This window comes from Monodon monoceros, unplaced genomic scaffold (assembly GCF_005190385.1).
Source record: "Monodon monoceros isolate NGI ecotype Baffin Bay Population unplaced genomic scaffold, NGI_Narwhal_1 Super_Scaffold_13, whole genome shotgun sequence".
Taxonomy (NCBI): Eukaryota; Metazoa; Chordata; class Mammalia; order Artiodactyla; family Monodontidae; genus Monodon; species Monodon monoceros.
In genome coordinates this window covers 26,548,089-26,562,357 of record NW_021703769.1, presented here as the reverse complement: position 1 = coordinate 26,562,357, position 14,269 = coordinate 26,548,089, and the positions used below count along the sequence as shown (strand labels likewise).

General features: G+C 53.7%; 1 protein-coding gene across 2 annotated transcripts; it reads left to right on the top strand.

Annotated features, from left to right (window-relative positions):
• The first annotated feature begins 657 nt into the window (after window positions 1-657).
• LOC114893692 lies at window positions 658-11,503 on the top strand. Of its 2 annotated transcripts, none has more exons than XM_029219367.1 (7): window positions 658-930; window positions 1,103-4,100; window positions 4,263-4,321; window positions 5,372-5,453; window positions 7,013-7,177; window positions 7,989-8,120; window positions 10,050-10,290. In XM_029219367.1, exons 4-7 carry the CDS (start codon window positions 5,372-5,374, stop codon window positions 10,184-10,186), a joined length of 516 nt encoding a protein of 171 aa, XP_029075200.1. In that variant the 5' UTR covers window positions 658-930; window positions 1,103-4,100; window positions 4,263-4,321; the 3' UTR covers window positions 10,187-10,290. The 2 variants fall into 2 exon arrangements, 1 of the variants encoding a protein (XP_029075200.1); XR_003792996.1 differs by lacking the exons at window positions 658-930; window positions 1,103-4,100 and adding exons at window positions 6,828-6,914; window positions 11,369-11,503 and having other exon boundaries at window positions 10,050-10,360.
• Window positions 11,504-14,269: the final 2,766 nt, after the last annotated feature.

Below are 14,269 nucleotides of genomic sequence, written 5' to 3'. Positions count from 1 at the left end.
GGGCCTCCCAAGCGCTCAGTTTAACGGCCCCTGATAACCAGGGGGTCCTTTGATGTCGTTTGTATACATCTGCCCAGGTCGGGGATGGTGCTGATGAGGACCCGGACCCCAGGCCCGGGACGCCAATGCAGCGAGTTCTGTCGAAGCCCCACCCCCGCGCCCCTTCTCCTGGCTCGAGGCGAGTTTGGATACCCGTCCGGCTGCTTCGTGCCCTTCCTGTGGTCAGAGCTTGAGGGCTTCACCGTCCTGCTCCGCTCGGGGAACGTCTTCGCCTCCTCTGCCTCTGCGGTCGCCTGCAACGTGGGGGCTCCGGCTTGCACCCTCACTGACCACGTGGTGGGGGCGGGGCCTGAGCGGGTTGGAAGGGGCGGGGCCCTGGGGACAGACAGGGAGGGTCTGCGTGACAGTCGGGGCGAGGCCGGAGCAGGCGCGGGCCTGAGGGAAGTGACAGAATGGGCAGGGCCTCGGGGAGGATCTAGGGAAAGTGAGCTGTGCCCTGCGGGGGCGGGGCTTGCTGACAGGGTGGGGGCTCGGCTGGGGCGCGCTGTGGCGAGCAGGCTGACAGTAAGGGCAGGGCTCGGGAGTGGGCGGCACCACAGAATGACTGAAAGAGCAAGGCTAGAGCCAGGAAGAGGGTTTAACGAGTCTTGCGAAGGCAGTGCGGGAAGGACTAACTGGGCAAGGGGCCGGCCGCGGGCTGAGCGATTGAGGAGGAGCCTCAGGGTACGGGCGGGGCCGGCGGGCGGGCTCAGCTAGGCGAGCTGGGCGAGGCCAGGGATAACTGACGGGACTGGGGTAGGGCTGGAGATGGTGGAACGCTAGACTACTACGTAGAGTCCAGAGGTGCGGGCACAATGACTGTGCAAGGGGCCAGGGAAAGATGACTGGCAGCTCGAGGACGGGGAAGGAGAGAGGAGACGAGGGACGTAGGTGAGTAGAGTGAGGCAGGTGGCGGGACCTAGAATAACGGCCGCCTGTGGGGGGGGGGCAAGAGGCCATGAGTGACAGCCAGAGGGGTCGGCCTCAAACGTCTCCCCTGCAACTCTGCGAGGAATTCCTCTTCCGGCTGAACAACGCGGGCTTCGCTCACTTCGTGCCCCAGGTGTGGTGGTGCAGAGATAACAGACCTGCAGGAAGGAGGTTTCCGTCTTCCAGGCTACCACCGGTCCCGTCCCGTCCCAATGAAATCCATCCGAGGGCGTCCACCTGCTCCTGATCGCGCCACGGGATCGTTCCTAGGGCCGGGAAACGCGCCACTAGCGACCGCCCCCGTGGTAGCCCTGGTTCGGCGTCGGTTCTGAGCCGGCCCTCCTGTCTACAGCTGCAGAAGCGCTTTCTGGACTGGTCCCTGCTGGATCTGCGGGTCTTCGCACGACGTCCTCCGAGCCTGCGCTGCCGCCCGGGCACTTTCATGCTGGCGCTGCCCGTCGCCCTGAAGGCCGCAGTGTCCCGGAATCACAGTGTCCCTGCTGGGAGTCAGCTTTCCAGCTGGTGGGCGGGATCGGGCTCTGCTCTGTCCTGACCACGCCCCCACTGTTTACCGGCCCCCCCACCCCACCTCCGCCCAACTGGCCCCATCCCCTTAGTGCCTCGGTTGCCCTGCTCTTCCCTGGCCCACTCTTACACGCAGTCCCCGCCCCTAAGGATAAGCCCCGCCTACTGCTACCTTCCGGTCTCCGACTACCCTATGTCTCCTCCCCAGTCCCTGCACTTCTTGGCTTCGCCCCCTCCTATCCCAGGCCTCCTCCCCATGTTCAAATGGCTCCAGGGTCTCCCCAGGGGCTGGGGATACGGGTCCGCAACGCTTTGTCCGACACCTCTTTTCGGCTTTGTGTCCTCCATGAGGCCTAGCTCTTCCTCAGTATCTCCTCTGGGCTGGGAGGCCAGAGGTGGGTCCTGCATGAAGCCTGAATGGGAGGGGAAGGGGTCGTACCAGCAGGATGCTGAGATTGTGGCTCAGGTCTTTGTGTCTGAGCAGAAACTCAGGGCCTCCCTGAATCTGATCAAGTGAGAGAGAGCTGCTCCTTTCTGTATGGGTTCCTGCTGGGGGGTTGGAGCCGCAGGGCCGCCTGAAAGGGACAGATCCCTCTCACCTCCTATTCCTGCTGTTTCTGAAATCTCAGCCTGCATTCACATGTAGGGCCCCTTGCCGTGAGTGGTGTGTAATGCCTCATCTGGAGCCCACCTTGTGCCCACCAAGGTTCCCACGGAAGACTCCTACTCCTCGGCCCCAGGACACCTGAGTGACCTGCTTTATGGGAGAGTCTGACTATTTCCAGGTTCCAGACCTCAAGACGCTGCTGGGCATCGCCCTCTAGGCAGTGGTGCTGCCCTGTATCAACCTTGAGCCGCCGGGGAGCCTGCCATCACCCCATCACCCTCAGCCCTGGGGCCGGCTTCCCAAACAGATGTTCCTTGTCACAGCACTGCTCCACATCTGGAGCCTGGCATTCCCACAGAGATGGGGGTGGGAGACGGTAGAGAAGAACAGACGGTCAAGTTCTCCAGGGTCAAGTTCTCCCTTGGGAGGCCCTTGTAATGGATGGGGAAACTGAGGCCCAGAAATGGATCCACTTAGTCACGAGTGTGGCAGCAGTAAAGCCTACACATTTGCCACTCACCCCAATGCAGCCAGCACCCACCTGCCCCTGGAAAGATCTGACAAGGCTCAAGGTGTGTCCTCCCCAGTTTGCCTGAAGGAGGGCCTTACCTCATCTTCTGTCCTTAGGGCTAATCTTCAGGACACCCTGGGCAGCATCCAAGAGGTAAGGTGGTTCTCTTTGGGTTCTCTCAAATCTGGAATTCCCTTGATCATGGGGAAGGGGGAGGAGCAGCCCCCAGGAGTAAGCATGGCCAGTCCTGGGAGCTGGGGTCTCTTGGACATCCAGCAGACTCCCACACTGCCTTCTCACCTCCCAGAATGGAGGTGACATGCATCCTGCCCACTCTACGGTCTCTCTAGTACCTCCCCCTGAGTCCCTGCTCTTCAAGACTCATCTGTTTCCAGGGCACTAAGCCCCTTCCTCCAGGCACTGGCTAGAGTGGGTCTCTATGGCTTCAATGGGCTACAGGAACCCTGAAGGGTGGGTGGGTGCTCGGCACACCTCAGGGGACCAGAGCTTGCAGACCTAGAAAGTTCTGGCCCCAGGCCACGAAAGAATTCACAGCCTTCACCCATCAGTCCAGAATCAGTATTCTAACAATTCCAAGCCATATTTACTGAACGCATGTTCTGCTCCATTTAACCACATCACTCCCCTACCTCAGCCTGCATTCAGGCTTTTTTGGCTTCCCAGCTTTCAAATAAAATCCAAGATCCACACCGTGGCTTATGAGGCCCTGCTTGGTACTCCAGCCTCTCTCCAGCTTTCTCCTTTGCCCATTACACTCTGGCCAAGATGGCCTTTCTCTGTTCTGTGAACACACCTGTGTTTTTCTGCCTCTGGGCCTTTGCACAGGCCTCTCTCTGCTTGGACTGGATTGTAAGCCCTAAAATGGCAGGGACCGTGTTTGATTTTGTTTGTCTCTAAATCCCCAAGCATTTAACCTGTTAAACAGTAGACAATAATGCCAGCTGTAATAGGTCTTAATAAATAGTTCTTGAATAAATGTGCCTGATGCATATTTTTCTATTGACATATTTAATCTTTACAACTATCATGTAAGGTAAGAGATATCATTAGCTCTCTTTTTCAGAAAACAGAAACTCAGTGAGGTTAGGCCATTTGTTGAAGGTCACACAGCTAAGATTTGAACCCAGGGGGAGGCTTTTTTCACCTGTCATTGAGTATGAGGGCATTCGTGCCAGGTGGTACACCGCAGGCCAGCTCCCAGATTCTAGGTGCTTGTAGCTTCCTGGAGCAGGAAGGCATGGGGTCTGGGCTGGAAAGTTGCCAAGACTTGGGTCCTCAAAAGCCCTAAGAGAGCATTGCAGGTGGAAGAAACAGCGGTGAGCAAAGGTGTGAAGGCAGGAAGATCCAGCTCCTGGGACAACCGGACTCACAGGGCTGGGCCAGCCCAGGACACACAGCCAGCTGGTCCCAGGGCTGCGTCAGCTGGTGGTCTCCAGAGGCAGGACCCCGGTGGGCAGGGAAATTGAGGTGGGGAGTCATTGCGCAGCCCCTCTCCCCAGTCTGTGGCTGGGAGCCCCCAGGGACGCGGGCTGGGCTCTCCCAGGCAGGACGTTCCCACGCGGAGGCGGTCCTGGGAAAGGCTGTGGGGCGGGCCCGGAGGCGGGCTCCAGCGCTCCTGTCCCTCTGCAGCCTGTTCTCCGTTACTTGCTTCGCAGACCCTCGCGTTCTGGCTTCCGCTGAGCCGCACGGTAAGTGAGTGGGTGGGAAGAGCCCCGGCTGCCCAAACCCGGGCCGGTGGGAGACGCGGCTGGGACTCCGGCTTTTACCACCCGTGGGGGCGCTGCTATAGAGGAGCATGGGGGTTGGGGCGGGCGGGCGGCTACTGGCAGCTCAGAGTTGAGGGGAACTTTCCTCCGTCCGCATGTGGGGAGCCATCTCTTTCCTCAAATGTAGATTACTCCTTCCCTCCCCATAGGTGGGGCTCTCAACCACTTATCACTAATGGGGAGCCCTTCCTTTCCAGATGTGCAGCCCCTTCCCACTTTCCATATATGGTACGCCCCTCCCTCTCTCTAATGATTGGGTGCCTCTGTTTCCCTAGATGCGGGGCCTCTTTCAATTTCCAGAAGTGGGATACCCCCTTCTTCTCCCCAGATGTGTGCCTCTCTTCCTCCCTCTGTCCCAGTTTGGTCCGTGTCCTCCTCTAAGTCCCCTCCTCGCCCCCCTGGGATGCCAGACCCTGAGATTTCCCCGGGGATGGAGGGTTGGGCTCGCCTGTCTCCCTCTCCCATCAGGTCCAGCAGAGCAGGCTCTCCACGCACGTAGGCAGCCAATTATGGGGGAAGGGGTGGGGGCCAAACCATCTGCAGGAGACCTTGGCAGATGGCCCTGTAGCGAGGAGAGTTATCCCAGGACCTGCTCCCTCCCTACCTGGACTCCCACCCTGTTTCCTCTAGAGGACAAACAGCTGACAGAGGTTTCCCAACCTAGCCACCATGAGCTGGGGCTGGAACCAGAACCCAGGCTCCCAGACCCAAACTGTTCAGGTCCTGCCTTAAGAGTTAGGCCTCCTCCCACTTCTCAGATGGTAAACTGAGGTCCCAGGAGGGGGCTCCAAATGTCTAGGATGCCCATCAACCCCAATAGGTATATCATACAAAATTAGAAGGGGCAGGTGGTGACCTTGAAATCCCGGGGACCAGTCCCCCAGCCACAGCACCTGTGAAAAAGCTGTTCCTCTGGATCCTGAGGGGAAGGGCAGAGGGCAGAGGGCAGGACTCATCCACACACACCCCCAGATGTCCTTTAGAGCTGCCTGGAGCTTGGTGCTGAGGAAAGGAGGACTTGGAATGCGAGGGATCCACAGCCCAGGAGGCACTGGTAAGACCTGGACACCCACCCCGCCCTGACCCTCGCCTAACTGCAAGGCCAGGGGCAAGGGTCCTGTCTGCAGGCTGCCCCTGGTCCCTTTCATGCTGCCCTGGGCCTGCCCCAAACCATTTCCCATGATCCTACCCCTTGGTCCGGGACCACATTCTTCCAGGAAATAGAGACAGCCGTCCCCTCCTCCCAAGCTTTCTCAGGGTCTGACCCCCATATCTCAGGCCCCTAAGACCTTTGTGTCCTGAGACTGAGGGTGCTGACAGAACTTTGGACCGCCTTTCCAGACCCTTGTGTCCATGCTAGTCAGAAGAAAGAGGCCTAAAGTAGGAGAGACTTCAGCCAGATAGAAGGGCCTTCCTGACCCTCTGGAGAATAAAAACAGATAACATTTATTGAGCCCTTACGATGTACCGTGAGCTGTGATAAACTTTTTGCAGAGATTAACACATTTAGACTTCACAGCAAACACATGAAGTGGATGCTATGCTGTTATCTCCATTTCTCAGGTAAACAAACAGGCCCAGAGCCAGGACTCTTTGCCCAAAGCAGTTCCCATGCTATTTGGGCAAGGTGGTACCAATGCCCTCCTTGAGGGCATCTCTGGTGACAATAAACAGAAGAAGCTTTACTGAGACCCTTCGAGCACCCAGCCTTGTTCTGGACACTCACATGGAGCCCTTGAGGGCTTAGCCATCAGGGAAAGCTTCCAAGAATGGAAGCCAGAGGTAAAGCCAACCGCTGTCTATCAGTGTAATTTATGGAGCATCTACTGTGTGCCAGGCACTGTGCTAAGCCTTTTGAGTGCATTATCTTGAAGCTTCCACAACAGTGTGGGGTTGGATCTTTTACTCTCCCCACTTTCCGGATGAGGACGTTGAACACAGTGAGGTAAAGGGGCTTGTCAGAGCTGGGCCGGGGTGGAACTGGGGTTCCGCAACTCCAAAGCTGTGCCCTTGACCACTCATTAAAAGCATAGGGATATAGTGAGAGGCCCATGCACCGCGATGAAGAGTGGCCCCCGCTTGCCACAACTAGAGGAAGCCCTTGCACAGAAACGAAGACCCAACGCAGCAAAAATAAATAAATAAATTAATAAACTCCTATCCCCAACATCTTCTAAAAAAAAAAAAAACAAGCATAGGGATAATGCTTTACAGTATATGGGGCAGTTTCCCATCTGCCATCTCAGGTTCATCACACTGAACCTTTCTCTACCCATTGCCTTTGCCTGATGTGCCCTCCTCACCCCAGATCTTCCCAGAGGACACAGGATTTGAAGCCACAGGGGCTGAATTGCAGCCCTGGCCCGGCTCCCTTTTGCTCTGTGAATTTCAGCAAGTCCCTTAGCTACTCAGTTTCTTCCTCTCTAAGATGAAGAGAGCAATATCACTGTCTCAGAGTGATGCCGAGCCAATGAGTCAACTCGCCCGAAGGCCTTAGCATGGCTTCTGGCACACAGTAAGTGCTCAATAAGTGCCACCCTCTTTGTTAATACTGCGGTTAGTGCCAGGACGTCCCAGGGGCAGCCTGAACTCAGTTCCTCCCTGTGCCCGCAGCCCACGGCAAGGAGAAGATGCCCCCCTACACCAACTACCATGCCCAGCGCTCCTACCCCATGCCCGATGAGCCCTTCTGCACGGAGCTCAACGCAGAGCAGCAGGCCCTGAAGGAGAAGGAGAAGGGCAGCTGGACGCAGCTGAGCCATGCTGAGAAGGTGGCCCGTAGGTCTCAGGGTGGGGCTGGGGGCGACTTTGCAAAGAAGGGCCTGGCCTGTCACGGAGTGACAGTGGGCAGGGAGAGCCCCCAGCCAAGACAGCCAGAACCACCCAAAGACTCGAATGCATACCTGAGGGGTGAAATTCATTCCCTTCTTCATTCATTTTTTTATTCATTGAACTGTTTGTGCACAGCCTGGTGCTAGGCGATGCTGGGGACACAGAAGTGAATCCCCCTGAGGGTTCCTGCCCTCAGGGTGCTCCCAGTCCAGTGGGGGAACCAACACAAGCCCAGATAGCTGTAATACAGGATATGCGGCTGGGTGAGGTGTGTTCAGGGGGCTGTGAGAACCCAAGGGAGAGAGAAAGATGGAATCCTGGTGGGCCTTCCAGAGGAGGGTTGTTCCAGTTGGCTTTGGATGCTGAGGAGGAGGGGCTGCCAGGTAGTAGGAACAGCATGGGGAAGGATATAAGAGCTGGAGAGCATGGAGGGTCCTGGGCATCACTGAGTGGTAAGGGGAGATGGAGCAGAAAGAGGCAGGTGAGGTGGGTGGGAGAGCAGGGGCCTGACCCTGGGAAGCAGGAGGGATGTGTGACCCCAAGTGCTGCCCACCAGAAGTGCCCCTGGGAGCCAGCTTTGCCATCAGCTCCTGGCCATGCTTTGCACATGCTAGATGCTCAATAAGAATTTGCTGAATGGACAGCATCTGCTGCAGGGAGGGGGGTGCTGGAGGTCCCTGAGGCCAAGAGTTGGCCCAGGGCCCTTGGAATGGATGCACCTGAGGCCCCTCCTCCCCCACCCCTCCCCTGCCTCCAGTGTACCGGCTCCAGTTCCATGAGACCTTCACAGAGATGAACCGTCGCTCCAACGAGTGGAAGACAGTGATGGGCTGTGTCTTCTTCTTCTTTGGATTCACAGGTCTGCTGATTTGGTGGCAGCGGGTCTATGGTGAGTGGCAGTGTCTCAGCTGGCCGCAGCCCTCGGCCGTGCCCTTGTGGCCACAGCCACCAGCCAAGCTTTGATAAGGGAATTATGCTGGCACTCATCTGAAGAGTTTTGAAAAGTCCCCCAAAGAGGTGTATGGGGAAGGGCAGAGCACGGCTGCCTGGGTTGCAATGTAGGGACCCTACCTCTCTGGGCCTCAATTCTCTCATCTGTAAAATGGGAACAATAGTGCCCACATCTCAGGGTTCTTGTGAGGATTTAATTATAAAACTGTTGCCTAGTGCCTGGCACATAGTTATGAACGATGTTGTTACTGATTGCTGTTATTAACCGTGAACTTTTCAGTATATTGTTTTGGCTGCTGCAACAAAGAGTCTCCAATGTACAAGAGCTTAAACAAGATAGAAGTTTTTTTCCTCTCTCACAAAAAAGGCCAGGGGGAGTATGGGGATTCCACAATATCAGACTCCTTTTGTCTTGTTGCTCTGCCATCCTTAACATGCAGCTTCCTTCTTGACATACAAAATGGCTGCTCCAGCTCCAGCCATAAAGCCTACATCCCAGCCAAGAAGAGGAAAAGGGAGGACACGCTCTCTCTTAGGTCCAGAATTTGCACCACCACTTCTGCTCACATCCTATTGGCTAGAAGTGATCATATGACCATGCGTAGCCACAAGGGAAGCTGGGAAATATAGGCTTTAGCTGAGTAATCATGTACCCAACCGACCATTTATTACTACAGAAGAGTGATTCTCAAAGTGGGGTCTCTGGACCAACAGCTTCACTTGGGAACTTAGAAATGCAAATTCTCAGCCCCACTCTGGATCTACTGAGTCAGACACTCTGAGGCTGGAGCCCAGCAATCTATGTTTTAATATCCCTCTGGGTGATTCTGATGCGCACTCAGGTTTGAGAAGCACTGCTCTGGAAGTAGAGGGGAGCATGTTGGGGATGAGGTGGCAGTCTCTGCCTCAATTGACTTCACCTCCAGAGGCCTCACTTTGTTTCTTCTTCTGTAAAAGTGTGATGGGAATTCCTACCTTGCATGAGGGTGAAATGAGAGAACCTTTGGGAAAAATTCTATTCTAGTCCAATGTTTGGTACTAATAGGTGCCCATAAAGATCTTTCCCTTCTTTCACACCCACTGGAATAGAAAGTACCAGAGACAAAGGTCAGGCAGGTTAAGCTGGCCTCAGGCGCAGATGGACCAGGAAGTAGGATGTGAGCAGGGCTGGGAGCTCTGGCCCCCAGGCCTTTCTAGGTCCACACATCAAGGCACCTAAAATGCCTCCGTGAGTTCACCCTTTGGGTCCCCATAGCTTTAAAGTGAACACCCCTATCCTACCTCCCACTCCCAACCCCTTCAGGAAGCATAAGAAACTGTCTCATCCTGGACCCTTCCCAATAAGTGGGAGCAAACTCAGTAATTATAGTAGCTATCATGTATTAAGGGTTTTCATATCTTCCCTCATTCTGCCAATTGCATTATAAATACTAACACATTCAATCCCCACAACCCTGGTGGACAGGACCTGTTTTTGACAGGTAAGGAAATTGGGGCTCAGAGACGAAGTGACTTGTTCAAGGCCACACAACAAGGTAGTGGTAGAGCTGGGATTTGGACCCAGAAAGACTTCAAACCAGTGCTCCTCTTACCCTTGGGTCACAGAGTAGGTGAGGAAACTGAGGCTCAGAAAGGGGAAGGACCTTGGCCCAGTTCCCACACCAAGTCTAAGGCAGAGCAGGGATCATAACTCAGAGGTCCCCAGAGTGCAGCTTTAGTGGGGAGTCTGGTGGCGGATGGACAGGGTGGCGAGGGGTCCTCATGCAGGGCACCCTGACCTTGTGCCTGGAGACCCTGGCTCAGCGGGAGGGGGTGGGCCCGGCAGGGTCCCGCATGCCCCTGTCCCTACCCGGTTCCTTCCCTGCAGTGTTCCCTAAGAAACCCATCACCCTGATGGATGAGTGGAAGGCCCAGCAGCTCCAGCGCATCCTGGACATGAAAAGCAACCCTGTGCAAGGCCTGGCCTCCCGGTGGGACTATGAGAGGAAGGAGTGGAAGAAGTGACGTGGCATCCCAGCTGCTTGCGCTGCAGCTCTGCCCTGGCCCGGAGCCTATGGAGGCCCCTCCCCGCCACTTAACCCCAATAAAGCTGGCCTGCTGTCATCTGCCTTTAGTCTCCACCGCAGTCTCTACCTGCCATAAAGCCTACATTATACCTAAAATTGGGCAGGACAGTAGGTGAGAGGCAGTAAGCCACTTTCCAGGGCCCCACTTATCAGGGAGGGCTTCCTGGAGGAGTAGAGGTTGGGGTTGAGCCTTAAATGATAGGTGGGATTAGGAAAGGCAGAATACTTACTGAGTATCTGCTGTGTGCCAGGTACTAATCTAGGCCCTGGGGATGCAGCAGTGAACGAGACACACAAAGTGTCTGGCCTCATGGAGGAGGTGTTTCTTTATGTGTGTGTGTGTGTGTGTGTGTGTGTGTGTGTGTGTGTGTAGGGGGGGAGACAGAAAAAGGAATAAGTAAGTATAATATACAGTATGTTACACAGTAACCAGTGCTATGAAGGAACAAAGCAGCAGGGTAAAGGGACAGAGCTAAAAGGGGTTTGGGGGTGGTAGGTGAAGCCTCTTAGAAGAGGTGGCATATGACAGGACAAAACAGCAAGTGCAAAGATCCTGAGACAGGATTTTAGTTTGTCAGTTTGTGGAATGTGGAACATCAAGGAGGCCACAGTGACTGGAGTAGAATGACTTGGAGAATAGTAGGAAGGTGTGTGTTGTGGGAGAGGGTTGGTCTTGGGGCAGAAAGCAGATTATATAGGAATACACACACACATACCCCAGAACCAAGAAGAGAAGCCTCCTTTCCTCTTGGTATGTCTCCTCCAGCACCCTCTACTGGAGAAGTTTAGCATCTCACTGTAAAGGGGGCAGTGCCCAGAGTCCTGCTCATTATCTTAGAGCAGGCACTGAGGGGTGAATTTGGGGTGGAGGGGCAATACATTGATAACTGGCACAGCATCTTTGAGAAAGTCTTGGCCAGGCCAATGGGGAGCCTTAGAGCAAAAAAAGCCCATTAGATGAGTCCTGTGTTGGGCAAGATTGACCCATCCCTAGAGTCCCACTGCGCTCAGTCCTTTGTAGTCCTTGGTTTCCTAGGGGGGCTGTGGCCTTGGCATGAACACTGTAGCAGCTCTGAAAGTGCAGCAGCTGGAGGTGGTCATACACCTATCCTCTTCATAGCAGGTCCTCTTGAAGAGACATCTGAGCAGCACACCTCCAAGGACACCCTGGATGCCAATGGAGGGATTCAGCAGGGCAATTGGGACAATATTCATTCAATCAACAAATATTTATCGTGCATCCACTATGTACCAGACTCTGGGGACAGAGTGAATGAGACCTCATTCCAGTGTCGTGATTTCCAGTCCTCATGAATCTGAAAGTCTGTAATGGTCACCCTAATAAATTATAGAACAGACGAGTGCTGAGAAGGGGAGATACATGGTACTTGGACTGACCTAATCTAGAGAAGTCAGGGTGGGCTTCCCTGAAGAAGTGTCTTCATATTTGAGATATTGTTGCTGAAATTCATCCTCTGTACACTGGTACCAGATTAAACCTCAGAGACAGAATTTTGAGTGAAGTAGAAAGAAATAGCTCTATTGCTTTGCCAGGCAGAGGGGGCCCCAGTGGGCTAATGCCCTCAGGGATGTGTGTCCTGCCCTGGAGGGGGTAGTGAGGGGTCTTATAGTATTCAAGGAGCGGAGGGTGTGATCAGCTCACGGACATTGTTCTGACAGGTTGGCGGGGAGGTAATCAGGAGTCAGCGTCATCAGCCACCTTGTTCCAAGTGGACTGGGGTCTGCGTGCTCGCGGGCAGCACACAGTTAACTTCTCCCACCTGGTAGGGGTTTCAGTATCTGCAAAACAGCTCAAAGCACATGGCTCAGAATATTATCTATAGTCCTTGAGGAAGAACTAAAGGTCCTTGACTTTGTTTAATGGCTAAAGTATTATTATTTTGTCTTGCTTGACTGTTTTCCTTTCTTTCTGCATTTTCTCACTTCTCTGATTAACTTTATTCTTTAAAACTTTGACTAAAGTTTTTCTACAGACAAAAAGCAGGTGGAGGACATGGGTGGGGATCTATTCAGGGAAGGCCTCATAGGGTCCTGCTTGGTGACAATATGAAGGATGACTGGGTGTAAACTAGATGAAAGGGGTGGTGGAACAGCATTTTAGGCAAAGAAAACCATGTGCAAAGGCCCTGTGGTAGTGAGGACCGTGGCATGAAAGAGGAAATAAAGGAAGCCAGTGGGTTGTCGCAGGATAAGGAAGAGATGAACAAGGGAGACAGGGAAGTGGGAGACTCATACAGGGCCTTGGAGTCTCAGCTGCCTCTACTGAAGACACAAGTCTGGGGAAAAGCAGGGAAAGATGGAGCTGAAGGAGTATGTGGGGGCCAGAGGATGGGAAGGCTTGAACATCCATTTAATTTTTATTTGAGAAAGACAGCTGCCTTGGTGCAAGTTTCTGTCTGGCCTGAGGGATCCATTTCACTGCCTTAGCATGAAAGATGCTGGGGATGCAGACATGGAGCAGAAAGGAGCCCTGGCATTCGGGTCTCCTGGCCTGCGGGCAGGACTGGCATGAACATGGCCAGTGGGAGGCTAAGGGGGATAAGAGCTATAGAAATGTTTGATAGTATGTTTTGACCCCATTATTTTGACCCAGGCCCTGATGCTTTGCTAGCAGCGGGAGCAGTTTCGACATAACTGAAGATGTTGAACTATGCAGGTGATAAACTTTGTTTAGATTAATAACTTGCTAAGGAATTATGTTGTGGGTAATAAAGAAAATTGTCAAAATTGGCCTGGGGAAAATTTGATGTCGTACTAGTCATTTTTTCGCCTACAATAATGCTGTGTAACAAACAACACCAAAACTTGATCGCTTATAACTTTGAGCATTTATTTCTATCTTTCATGGGCTTGTGGGTTGGCTGAGGCTCTGCTGGGATCCGCCAGGTTTAGTTCCAGGCTCTGGGTTGGTGTTTTGGTTTCCTAGGGCAGCCATAACAAAATACCACAGACTGGGTGGCTTAAACAACAGAAATGTATTTTCTCACAGTTCTGGAGGTTAGAAGTCCAAGGTTGAAGTGTTGGTAGGATTGGTTTCTTCTGATGCCTCACTCCTTGGCTTGCAGATGGCCTCCTTCTCACTGTGTCCTCATGTGGTCACTCCTCTCTGTTTGTATCCCTGGTGTCTCCATGTGTGTCCAGATTTCCTCTTCTTATAAGGACACCAGGCAGATCAGGTTAGGGCCTTCCCTGATGACCTCATTTAAGTTTATCACCTTTTTAAAGGCCCTATCTCCAAGTGCTTTCACATTCTGAGGTATTAGGGGTTAGGACTTCAACATAGGAATTTGCAGGAGACACAATTCAGCCCGTAACAGTTGGGTTCAGGGTTATTCATGTATCTCCTTTTTCTGGGACCAGCAGGCACATGTTTTTGTCATGACAGGAGTCAGAGACTCCTGAGGGGACAGAGAGACAGTGGGGACCCACGATGCTCTGAAAGCCCAGGCTCAGAACCACACACAGAACCAGCACCGCGTTCCACCAGTCAAAGCAAGTCCTGTGGTGCTCTGGTTACAACTGCTACATTACAACCCCCCTTAAAACTTAAAGGCATGAAACAGCCATTTCCTTATGCTCACTGATTCTGTAGTTCAGGAATTTAGGCAGGGCACACTGGGAACTGCTTGCCTCTGCTCTAGACTGTCTGCGCCGCCAGCTGGAAACATTCAAGGCTGTGGCCAGAATCTTCTGGAGGTGTTTTCACTTACACATCTGGTGGTTAACATTGGCTGTCAGCTGGGACCTCAGTTGGAGCCGTCAACCAGAACACCTCTTTGTGGCATTCCCCAGGTGTTCTCTCTGTGTGGGCTAGTTTGGGCTCCCTCAAAGCATGGTGGGTGGGTTCCAAGAGAGCAAGGGGGAAGTGTATTGTATTTTTATGATCTAGCCGCAGAAGACACATCACTTCTGAACCCTGTTGCTCAAGGCTCTCACAGAGATCCACTCAGGTTCAAGAGGGAGGGGACAGAGACCTCCCCTACTTGATGGGAAGACATCA

Coding starts and splice junctions, on each gene's coding strand:
- LOC114893692 (XM_029219367.1), top strand. CDS start 5,372: ATGTCCTTTAGAGCTGCCTGGAGCTTGGTGCTGAGGAAAGGAGGACTT. Junction 5,454..7,012: donor CCACAGCCCAGGAGGCACTG/GTAAGACCTGGA, acceptor CTGTGCCCGCAG/CCCACGGCAAGGAGAAGATG. Junction 7,178..7,988: donor CCATGCTGAGAAGGTGGCCC/GTAGGTCTCAGG, acceptor CCCTGCCTCCAG/TGTACCGGCTCCAGTTCCAT.